The sequence below is a fragment of the Ipomoea triloba genome, chromosome 5, assembly GCF_003576645.1.
Source record: "Ipomoea triloba cultivar NCNSP0323 chromosome 5, ASM357664v1".
In the NCBI taxonomy this organism is placed as follows: Eukaryota; Viridiplantae; Streptophyta; class Magnoliopsida; order Solanales; family Convolvulaceae; genus Ipomoea; species Ipomoea triloba.
In genome coordinates, this window is record NC_044920.1 from 31,765,954 (window position 1) to 31,778,811 (window position 12,858).

The 12,858-nt window shown below is 36.5% G+C and overlaps 1 protein-coding gene and 1 long non-coding RNA gene across 2 annotated transcripts; both read left to right on the plus strand.

Annotated features, from left to right (window-relative positions):
• Nucleotides 1–532: 532 nt before the first annotated feature.
• Nucleotides 533–3,537, plus strand: LOC116019199. Its single transcript, XR_004098673.1, has 3 exons — nt 533–1,046; nt 1,700–1,773; nt 3,258–3,537. It is a non-coding gene; the product is annotated as an uncharacterized LOC116019199 (long non-coding RNA).
• A 2,483-nt stretch (nt 3,538–6,020) lies between these two features.
• On the plus strand, nt 6,021–9,357 carry LOC116019455 (wall-associated receptor kinase-like 20). The gene has a single exon (XM_031259662.1). The coding sequence runs from the start codon at nt 7,223–7,225 to the stop codon at nt 9,155–9,157; it is 1,935 nt and encodes a 644-aa protein (XP_031115522.1). The 5' UTR covers nt 6,021–7,222; the 3' UTR covers nt 9,158–9,357.
• The last annotated feature ends 3,501 nt before the right edge of the window (nt 9,358–12,858 follow it).

The window sequence follows — 12,858 nt, forward strand, 5'->3', positions numbered from 1 at the left end:
AACACCCATTTTCTTTTGGTTAGATGTATAAGCTTCCGCAATATATTATTAGTGATTTTGTAATAAATTTAAGATGTGAAAATTGGGGTGTTACTAATTGGTATCAGAGCTGTTCGAACTTTTGGGAGCTTAGGCTATGAGATGTTGGAAATAAGAAAGCATTAGAGCCTAAGTTGATAATTTTAGGGATAGGAATTAAGTGGTGGTCTACCTTGAAACCTTAGATGTTAAGAAGAAAGTTTCGAGGACGAAACTCTTTTTAAGGGGGTAGAGTGTAGTACCCCGTATTTTCCTAACATTATTATTTTAATAAATATTTTCAAAAAGGGATTATTATTATTATTTTATATAAATCTACCTATTTTGTTATGGGCATTGTGTCAAACTTATTTTTTTTTACTTTACTACTTAAATCCCTAAGCCCAAATGTGATTATTTCGTAACGTTCTAAACCTAACTTTAGGCCAATTTATTAAAGCCCAAGACAAAATTTAACCCTAAGATATATATGTATATGTTCATTAGCTACCTTGTAATTGTTCTTTTCCCAAAGGGTCCCAAATCAATAGCCCTAACTTCTTCTATCTCTCTATCTCGTCTGTTTGCCTCCCGACCTTCCCTTCATCTTCTTCCGTCTCTCTCTCGGTCTTCATCGGCGAAGGCGAAACAGTCCGACGGCGGCAGCTACGGCGGTGGAGGTGAGCCAGGCGGCGACGATAGCGGCGAGGCAGTCGGGCGGCGACCTCGCGACCAGCAGCCCTCCAGCGACCTTGTTCCCCTGTTTCGGCGTCCGACAGCTTCTCGACGTCACTGAGCAGCAGCGGGCATTAGGTTGGCGTCTCCTCTCTAGCTTGGTCTCGAACGGCAGCAAGAAGGCCATGGCGGTTGGGGTGGTGGTGGTAGCCGGCAGTGGTGGTGGTTGGCGGTGGCAATGGTGTATTGAGGAAGATGGTGGACGGTGATGGTAGCCGGAGCAGTAATGGACGGAAGTAGAGGATTAAAGATGGGCTAATGATGATTAACAGTGGAGTTAAGGAGTTAAGGAGGTAATTAAGCTCTAATTATAGTGATTAAGTGCTAATGATAGTATTTAAAGTTTAATGATTGGATTTATAATATTAATGATGGTGATTAAGTTTATGTTATGATGATATGGATTAAGGTAATTAAGGTGGATTATTAGTAGCTTATGAAGGTAATGACTTTGATTAGACTTTAATTAATTTCTTATGGTTTAATGTACTGATTATGATTTAATGATGCTGATGATTTAGGATAGTGATAATAATAATTAATAAGTATGGTGATGATTGGTTAGCTAATAATAAAGTTTAATGATGGTGAAGTGTTGATCATGAAAGCTATGAGTTAATTGGATGGTGAAGGGCATATTAATGATGGTTAGTATGTAAATGGTGATTAGTTGTTGATTATGAATAATGATAATTTAATATGGACTAAGTTTGAATTATGGATATTTATGGAAGTTATGGACTATGATAACGAAGGTTAGATGGTGTTGATGATGATGTTATGGACTCATAATGATGGTAATGACTACCAAGTGATAATGGATTAATGAGTATTGATAGTTAGACAATGGGTGGTGATGCACTAATTATCAGTATAACGATGGTATGATGTGGATTATTGATAATAATAGTGTTGGTAAGTGAACAAAGATTTGATTGGTTCACAGGTTCCCTATCATTGTGGGCTAGCTTACGAGTTGAACCTATGATTTGGCGATGCTTTTGAGAGCTTAGCTTTGAGGTAAGTTTCTATGTCCGTCAAAACTACCTTCCCTATCAAATGTGCTATTTATATAATTTGTGTCCTTAAACTATTTTGGTAATGTGTTTGAGTTTAAAAGGGTGATAAATAGCAAATGAGTATATTTCGGTGTCACCTTATGTTTTACAAAGTATGAATATGTGTATGGTTATATAGTGAGGACATTATGATAAATTATTTGAGTATGAAACTATATGACTTTTGGAATGTATAAACTATATTTATTGCGAGAGATATAGACTATATTATGATTGGAGGATAAATCCTTTGTTTTTTTTTGTAAACCCTACTTTGGAAATGTGTATTATATATATATATATATATATATATATATATATATATATATATATATATATACTCTATCTTGTTTTGGGAAGTGTACTTGAAATGCCTACGGGCAATGGAAAATATCTATGAAAACTATTTTGAAAGAATATTACTATCTTGGAGGAATTATATAATAATGTACCTATTTTGGAGAATATGCTTATGTTATAATCTATATGGAGGTTATCTTTATTTTTATTATTGGAGGTTATGAGAATCTTGGGCTGCGGTCCAGATTATTGTGAGCACTTAGGGCTGCGGTTCTATTTGCTATTGATATGAGAACCTAGAGCTGCGGTCCTATTGGTTATTGATTGGGTGGGTAACCTGGTAGTAAAAATCCTGGGTTACTAGGGCTAGTAACTACCTTTGGGGCTTGGAATCCCCGGGGTGTGCGCACTTAAGGTTTCTAGTTCCTGTTTCCATTTATATTGTATAGGTGTGAAGGTTCGGTAGTGGAGGTAAGCTCTGTTCCTATCCTCCTATTAGTGATTTGAGTACCTTCATACTTATATTTTTACTTGGTGATTTATCTATGAACTAAGAATTGTTGGATACCTCCACTTATGTATTATTATGCTATGTTGATATTGGAGAATGAGACTTGAGTTATCTATGATTATGAATAGATGTTGAGAATGATATTGAGAAAATCTATGTTTTGAACGGGCTATATGGATGTGAATTCCTCCTTATACTTATATATATTTTAATCTATTTGGAAAGTGATTATTTGGAGAGCTATGCTTTTAAATGATATTGAGAAGTATTGAGAAATGCTATATTATGAATCTTCCGTACTTATACTTATTTTGAAAATGAGTGAATAATCTACAAACTAGATATACCGTTTTGTAAGAGTAAACCTTATTGTTTTGGGGACTATATTACCCGTATTAAACCTAGTATCATCGTTGAATAGTATGTGTGAGGAAACTGTTTTGGGAAAATATCTATACTACGTACCTTCGTTGTGAGTCAAATTCTTCTACTGAATGGTCTCAAAACCTATTTAAAAAGTATATCTAATTTCAAATGTATATATGTATTTATTTTACGGGGCGGGGTAGAATTTACTTAGCATTTCTGTGCTAATCCTTTTTATCTCTTGTTTTCCAAACCTTAAATGTTTTCAGGACCTGGACTTGTGGCTAGTTGAGAGCACGGCGTAGAACTTGTGCCCGGGAATTGATTATGGTATAGATGTATAAATTAGAATTTGATCTGTTGATGTTATAGTTAGTTCTGAATGGTCCAATGACCGGTGTATGTGGGTTTCGATAGAACCTTATAGCCCGTGCGTTTGAGCTTAGTTGTAGCCAAACGTGGCATAACACCCCTTTTGTTTAAAGTTTTGGTTTCGCTTCCGCATTTATATTCAGTCTTTTAGTATCAAAATATTTTATTTTGATTTAATTCTGGCTTTAGAATTTGGGGGTGTTACAGTTACCCCTACACTGTAATTCCTTATTTTGTTTATTCACTAATACCCGTTTAATCTCAGCCCTCAAATCCATATATATCACTGGCCATGATTTATCCTCATAATCCTGATTTAAGATGTGTCAAAATCTCTTCTTTACCCTTCTTACCATTATTGTGGCGTGATATGATATCATATCACATTGTTAAATCCTAATCCTACATTAATTACTACCAAAGTCAAAATCTCTTCTTTACCCTTCTTACCATTATTGTGGCGTGATATGATATCATATCACATTGTATCTCTACCATTAATTTCTATGATATTGGATGGTTAAGATTAGACCTTATATTCCTCAATATAAGAATCCTAATCCTACCTTAATTACTACCAAAGTCAAAATCTCTTCTTTACCCTTCTTACCATTATTGTGGCGTGATATGATATCATATCACATTGTATCTCTACCATTAATTTCTATGATATTGGATGGTTAAGATTAGACTTTATATTCCTCAATATAAGATATCCTCATGTGAATAGGGGCCTATATATATATATATTAAAAACAACATGCATATATATATAAATATAAAAAATATACATTTTAGTTATTAATACATAGTATGAATAATCATAAAATATTTTTATAACATTGGTACCTATATAACACAATTTATTTAATTAGAAGTAGTACCAATATCTTAATATTTTATGTACCCAAAATAAGGTATTCAAATAATAAAAATAATATATACTCAAAGTAGTATAAATAATAATACTTAGAAATATGAGGTTCAAGGATTAAATGAATAATAGGAGAAAAGAATAGTAGGTCCAAAGGAAATAATATCGGAGGAAAAAATCTCGGGTATTACAATAATTTTTTTGAACAACATAGCACATCGGTTTTTTGTAAATTGTAACACAATGGTATGGTTTTCGAATTAGAAAAATGAATTAAAAATAACATACCACGTCAGTTATAAAAGAAAACTGATGTGAAATGTTTTTTTTAAAAGAAAATTAAAACATATACGACGTCGGTTTGATCTTTAATACAACCAACGTCGTATTTTTTTTTTAAAATAGAATACCATGTCAGTTATTTAAAATAACCGACGTGGTCTCTACATTAAATATAGTATAAGTTACGACGTCGGTTTTTAACTAAAAAATCAACGCTGTATATACCTATTTAAACATTTTTAAAAACTATACGACGTCGGTTTTTTATAGCTGACATCGTATCATTTGTTTATTACGTCGGCCATAACGACGTTGGACAAAAACCGACGTCATATGTATCAAATAACCGACGTTAAAAGTGTTATTTGTAGTAGTGTATTGTGTTAGCTTGTCAACTGGTTACCTCGTAGCCGTAAAACCAACAATACTATTATTAGTAGGGACATCTTTTGGATTTTTGTGACCCTGCTATTTTAAATAAATGAGGTCCTAATTTAGCCGTTTGATACATAAAAAAGTAAGATTTGATTGATAAGAAAATTGAATTATGTCAAAGATTTTGAACGATTTTGCCATAATCATGCTCAATTAACTAGAAGAGAGAAGTGAAAATTGAATTGCAGCTTTGGTAATCAAAAAAATTTGGGGGAATGTTGTTAAGTTAATGGAGGAAGGAAAGATCTTGCCCTCTTCAATGGTAGTGCGTGATTTGGGCAAAAAACTAATGAGTTGTAGATAAGATAGGAAGAGGCATGAAGAAATATAGGCTTAATTGCAGATTTATTTTTTTAATTTCTTAAGTAGTTAGGTCAAAAATAAATTTTAACCGCTCTAAAATTAAGGTCTTGTGCCGTTAAGCCCGTATTATTAGTATCGATCTCCAGCTGGTGTAAAGTTTTGTTCTCAGTGTTTTTTCTCCTCTTAGCTGGCACGACACCTGTGGCTCACTGGAATATTTAGTGGACCCAGTCTCTGGCTGAATATTAAAATTACTACCTCAAGACCAGGGATTAGGCATCTGGATCTGGTCCTCTCACTGAAAAAGGATTCCTAGCTTTCAAAAAATTCTAAAGATATGAAATGCATGGAAGTTGAAAGCACAGCTTGCTTCACTGTACTGTACTGAGAAATATGGTTAGATTCCAGCTGCAGCTCCTGAAGAACTGTCATAACTTTAGCATTATATTACAGATTAATCAAAGCAGTTATGTATATTGCTTTCTTGGTATTAGCTTTGCACCCACTTCTCTGCTTACTGTCATTACACTTTTGCAAGTGATCACTGGCCTTTTGATCTTTGTTACTCGATTAGTTCTTACCCATTGCAAGCTCTTTAGATTTACTGTTGGATGTTGAACAACATGATGGTTTGGACCAGGATACCTACCTCCATCAAGGGTAAAATTTTTACATCTAAACTCGACCCAAAATTTCATGTTATTTTGATTGTTTACTAGATTTCTATTTTCTCTGTTAACAAATTTGAAGAATTATTTCAAAAAAATATATGATAAAATAAAATTATGCTTTTACCTTGTTTAGGTGCCAAGAATGCACCAAATACAAATATACAATTGATATTTAGGGAAGCATTCTTCAAATATTTTGAAGGTAAAAGACCTAATTTTATTTTATTTCAAAAATAGTATTATCTCTATTGGTCTTAATGACCTTAGGGGCCAACACAATCTCTAGAAACATTCATGAGCATAGATTATGTTAAGAAAATAAATTGAGACACGAATTTAACGGGGGAATTTGAAATGAAAATATCACGGAATGAATTTGAGGATTTTATTATGTTGATATAGATAGTGCAGGTACAATATTAGGATTTGATTGGAAGACATTAATGGAGCTTCATAGCTATGAAGAAGATGAAGGAAAGGGAGAGAAAAGAGAGGTTACATTTCTTGGAGGGGAGGAAATCGGGTGTCACTAGACCATAAGGTCTTTGCCATTAGACTGTCCTAGGTTTGGAATATTAACCCCAACAATCTGATATTATACTTGATAAGCATTAAATAGGAGATGAAATATTAGAGAATAACATAATGAACTCATTGTAATCACAAGACTCTGTAATGATAAATTAGAAGAGTAACTAGCCTATATTGGGTTTATCGAGGCAAACCCCACTCCTCTTCCGAGTATGTGAGTAAACCCTCGCCCTGTGATCCTAGCCGGCAAAGGACCACAAGGAGGTTAACCAGCCCCTCACGGCCGCGAGCGTCTTGGTCTTGCCACTCAGGCTGCCCTTACGGGCATGTGTATCAGTGTATGCTTTTAAGTTTTAAGATAGCTTGTGAATTATTTAATTATAATTCATCAATACTATCATCCGGGAAGAAACTCTCTCTGACTTGTGTCTCATAATCATATTTAAATATTATTTCTTACTTCAATTACTCAAATAAGCAGCTTTATTTAGAAGTGTGCCATTATTCCTGTAAAGTGCTAAGCATTTCTTTATTATTATATCATCAAAATCTTCCATTAGGAAATAAGAATCCAACTTCCCAATAACCTCCAAAATTTTCACTCACTCTTTTTGCTGAGATTCTTTCAATCCCTATTGGTTTTTCATTTTCACCCACTTTAATTTATTCCCTTTTCCTTGCCTTTATTTACCCTTAGCTTGTTCTCACCTGCTGTTTGTACCACAATCATTTGAACTTCTTCTCTCACTCTCTTGCAAAAATAACCATGACTAAACACAACTTGGATAAGACAAACTTGTGTGTCTCACTGCTACTACTTGTACACTTGTTTCAGTACTCATCTTCACAGAAGTCCTGTCCAGACTGTGGCTCTATGGGAGTTCCATATCCCTTGAGCACAAATCCCACTTGTGGTAACACTCAGTATTCTATTCGTTGCGACCCTCACTCTCAGGAGCTGTATTTTGATGCCCTTAATGGGAGCTCATATCTTATCCTAAAAATTTATGCTCCATTTCAGCGCATGGTGGTGCAGCCATCACCCTGGGTGTCGTCTGGTTCATGTGTAACTCAAGACATGCCAAAGAGTGAGGGGCTGTGGCTGAACCAGTCACTTCCGTTTAGTGTCACTACTTCCAACACTGTTTTTCTGTTCAATTGTTCGCCAAGGCTCATGGTGTCACCTCTCAATTGCACTCCTTCTAGCCTTTGTCACAGATACCTCGAGAAATCTGGGAGAGTGGATGCAGCGCGTTCTCAGCAGTGTGCAAGTGGTCTACGCCCCTGCTGCACCTTTGTTGCTGGTGGTTTGCCATCTGCATATAAGATAAGGCTTCACAGCTCGGGCTGCAGAGCGTTTAGAAGCATCCTGCATTTGAATGTTAATGATCCGACTGGGAAATGGGAGGAAGGATTGGAAATTCAATGGATTCCTCCATCTGAGCCAACCTGCAGATCCCAGGCTGACTGCTCTGGGGCTTCTACATGTTTGCCTGCTGCTGAAAATGGTGTGTTTCGCTGTTTCTGCAACACGGGGAATTTCTGGAATCATAGCTCAGGAGTTTGCATGGTGAAGGAAAACTCTCCTCATGCCCACTCTAACTCTAACTCTAACCTTGCCTTGAAGGTTTTGATTGGAGTGGGCAGTTTTTTTGTTGTAACAGTGGTGATGGCTGCAATTTCAGTGAAAAGATGTGGTAGATTCTCTAACAAGGTGAAGCTCGCCAAGGCAAGAAAGCAGATGCTGAAATCAAGCAGTAATGGTGAAAAAGGTGGGTGCAGAATGTTGAGTCTGAAAGAGGTGAAGAAAGCTACAAATGGATTCTCGAAAGATAGGATGCTGGGAAGTGGTGGTTTCGGAGAAGTTTACAAAGGCGAACTTCAAGATGGAAGCATTGTGGCAATCAAATCTGCAAAAGTTGGTAACTTGAGGAGCATGCAACAAGTACTGAATGAAGTAGGGATACTTTCTCAAGTCAATCACAGGAATCTGGTAAGGCTTTTGGGTTGCTGTGTTGAAGCTGAGCAGCCATTGCTGATCTATGAGTATATTTGCAATGGGACACTCCATGACCATATACATGGTAAGTTCCCAAACTTTATGGACTGGAAAACAAGGCTAAAAGTTGCTTTTCAGACTGCAGAAGCACTGGCCTATCTGCATTCAGCTGTTTATACTCCAATCTATCATAGAGATGTCAAGTCCACAAACATTCTTCTGGACAGTGAATTCAATGCAAAAGTTTCGGATTTTGGGCTGTCAAGATTGGCTGGCCCAGGGCTGAGTCATGTGTCTACATGTGCTCAGGGAACAATGGGGTACTTAGATCCCGAGTACTACAGAAACTATCAGCTTACTGATAAGAGCGATGTCTACAGCTTCGGGGTTGTATTGCTTGAGCTTCTGACTTCCCAGAGAGCAATAGACTTCACCCGAGGTGAAGACGATGTGAACCTGGCTGTGTATGTCCTTCAGCGAGCCAACACCGGCTCAATCATGGAAGTGGTGGACAAACGTTTGCTTGCAGGCGACGAGGAGGAGCCTCCATCCAAGGTGATCACAACAGTGAAGGCTTTTGCAGACCTTGCACTAACTTGCTTGAGGGAAAAGAAGGGAGACAGACCAGGCATGAAGGATGTTACTCAACAACTTCAGTGCATAGCACAAGTAGTGGATCAGGAAGAGGTTAGCTGCTTCTAATGAGGACAGCTTGAATAGTGTAGAGTTTGTGGTCTTTGTCATGGCAGTAGAAAACAATATCAGATCAATAACTAGTATAGTTCTGATAACATGATTTGCCATCCATCATGTTGTTTCTGAGTGGCAAAGAAAAATTATTGAGAGTGGCAGGCAATAAGTGTGATCTTTGAATATTCATATTAGTTGCTGTGGAAATAAAGAAACACCATTTGGTTGTGCTGGAAATGATGCCAAACACTTTCATTTTATATTACATTATACATAGTGAAGCTATAAAGTGATGATTCGATTAAGTTTGGATATGAATGAGCTGAGTGGAGGATATAGAAAAAAACAGAAGGTTGGGAATCTGGGATTGGGTCCTTTACTTTTATTTTATTTATGAGAAAGTCAATAGTCGCTACTTGAAGTCCTTTTTTTGTGACCTTAGTTGGCAAAGAATCAAAAGGAAATAAACCAATCTAGGTTGTCCATATTTGAACAGTTCGAACCAAGAAGGCTGATAGATAACTTTCACAATAAGTCAACCTTAAAACCTTGTTGTTACTAAGTCAACTATATGACTACTTTTTTTTTTTTAGATGAAAAAGGATGAATACCCTACCAGCCATAGTTTTCCATTTAATTATGTGGCAATGAAGAGTATAATAATAATAGAATTTATGAGGCTTTGGTTTAAATGTATGGAAATCGTAATTGGAATCAAAATTATTTGGTTCAAAGGGATATATATGAAATAAAAACATGAATTTATAAAGATCGGCATAGAGAACAAACAGAACATGCATATTATTGTATTGTTCGGTTCTTTGAAAAAGAGTTCTACTACGTCGACTTTCGGTCTCTACTTCATTACTTTTATTATTTAATGTGGTAAGATAGATAAGCTATTTTCATCGTATAGATCCCAAAAGAAATATCAATATCAAAATTTGAGTGAGAGAATAAAAGTATGGAGTACAACTTGGAGTCTAATTAGTATTTTCCCTTAAGACTTTTGGAAAAAAATTATATTAATTTTCTCACGCACTGACTAAAAACTACGTCAATTTGTATGTATTCATTGGAGTAATTTTGAAGTTATCTATATATACCAAGGAGTTTTTGGAGACGAGTGTAGTAGGTTAGTTGATGGTCGAACCACAAATTCTCTCTCTCTCTCCCAAACCTAAAATTTGTCAAGATTAAAATTGTGCTTAAAAATAAAAAAGGTTCACATTTTTGCTGCCAAAATCCTTTTCAAAAAGTTGCTCTAACTTACTGCACCTTAAGCTTCGAATTTTCGTATAGCAAAGATTTTTAAAATCTATAAAAGTCTAATCACACCCCCACCCCTCTCAGACTTGTAATTCAACCCTTCGGGACCAACAAGTGGTATCAAAGTAGTAACCTTGAACAGTGAACACTCTATGTATACTGCTTTGTTTTCTTCATTCGAAAATCAAAACAATTTTTGAATCACAGTATTTTATAAAATGTAAGGAACTATTTGTAAGCATCTTATGTTTAGTTTAGATAGATTTGACGATTGGAAGATTCGCATGCATGCAGCCTCATTTATCAGCGTAAGGGTGAAACGGGGAGTTAAAACTCCGAGTGTCATACTCTAGGAATGGTAGATTTGGAAGCTTCAAAGAATTGGTAACGAAAGGATTTCAAGTGTGTCAAACTCTAGTCTAAGCAAAGCATAGTACAATGGATTCGGAAGCAAGCGAGAAAGAAAGTACACAATCGACAACAACAATTAAACAAAACAGCCTAGGGTGTCCTTTTGTTGCAACATGAATTAGTGTATAAGATAGGAGTGTGTGCCCATGAGGATTGCAATTTCAAGAGGAGTGGTGAGCAAGTGCATAGCCAATTTTGCTCTCTACGCCTCTCATAGATCAATATGTCACCCAAGTGTCCATAATTTCTATGAGGCAATTCATCGAACACCTAGCGTACACTCCATCACGGGCCATGCCCTCTCGGATCTAGGACGGAGAATGTGATAGGACTACAAGGCTAACCTAGGCTTAGCAATCTCTTGCATAAGCCTAGGATTCCGAAATCATTCATGAAGTCGGGCCCTACTCCAAAAACACTATACAAAATCATCATCCACAATAAGAAATTCATGCAATCTTCATCAACACACTCCAACAACTAGGTCTAAAACACACTAATCAATCACATTGCAACATAATGAACAATCCTAGCCCTAGAACCTTAGCTTCTCATGATCTTGCATTGCAACCAAATCAAATTGAAGAATAGCAACATGAAAAATAAGAATTAAAAGATGGAAAGGAAATTGGTTTCCAATCTTCAATTGTCTAGATTACAATGATTAATTAAGAGAAGAATCAAGCTCTATCACCAAAGTTGACACACCTTTGATCCTAGAACTCCATCCTCTTCTTGTGAATTTGAGAGAATTTGAGAGCTAAAATCTAGAGAGAGAAATATTGCAAAGTGTTCCTAAGAATATCTTGTCTCCAAAATGAATCTAACTCCCCAAAATATCTAAAATTCCTACTATTTATAGAGAAAAATCTTGCCTAGTCCGGTTTACCTCATCCACGCCACTCTCACGTGCGTGACGCTGGCATGATTCGTGTCCAGTATGCATCCACGCTCTTGATCACAGTGTCATTCAGAATCAGCAATCTTCCGCGGTCAAGATCACACGCGTAATAGTAGCGTGATTTAGGTGCAGAGAGCAATCACGCTGCGTGTCACGCGCGTGACACGGGAGTGATTTGCTCCTTCTTTTGTGCTCTTTCAAATGCATCCGTTTTAAGCTCCTTTGCCACCCTTTTTGTCCATAAATCATCAGAAACACTAAAATTCATAGATTAGAGGGCTTTGCAATGCAAAACGACACTTTATTGCTTTCTACTCCCAAATCATGCACAAATTACTCAAACTGTGCGCAAAACGCCTTCAAAACGACCTTGGAAACTAGCATCTTTTGACACTTATCATAATCACTGATGGGCCAGTCCAAATCTGGATGGTTAATAGTGTTTTCATGCAAACCGCGAAGACCCCATGATACGTTCTCAAGCCGCAGCAAGAGTGGTCAAATGAGGATAGAAAGCATAAAAACCTTGACAACATTACCAAATTTCACATCATTGCGAAGGACATCTTCTTCAGGGCGGTTGATGAGACCATTTTTCCACCAATTAGGAATTGTGTCAGCTAAGGAGATTTGGCAAGTTCTTCTTCAAATTGTTGAAAGAGACGAGCAAGAGAAAGATAACAAGTTGACAATTGCTATGAAGAAGTTCGAAGACTTCAAGATGGCATATGGAGAATCCATAATAGACATGGAGACTAGGTTCATGGAGCTACTTAGCGAAATCATTGATCTCGGGAAGGAGATCAGGCAAAAGGAAATCAATTTGAAAATCTTGAGAGGACTACCCACGTCTTGAGAGATGAAGGCGACTACCATGAGAGATCATCGTGATCTCAAGGTTATCCCTATTGTCCAAATTTTCAAAGATCTATGTGTATATGAGTTTGAAATGAACATGATGGATGAAGATGAAGAACTAAAGAACACTGCCTTAGTTGCAAACCAACCATCAACTTCATCAAGGTCAAATTCTAACTCTTATGACTGCCAGAGACGAAGGCACTTCAAATTTGACTGTTCGTACCTAGGTGTGAGAACACATCAAGATCAATCGAGATTTTCCATCAAAGAG

Bases quoted from the DNA above. Each gene is read 5' to 3' on its own strand.
- LOC116019455 (XM_031259662.1), top strand. From the start codon at position 7,223: ATGACTAAACACAACTTGGATAAGACAAACTTGTGTGTCTCACTGCTA.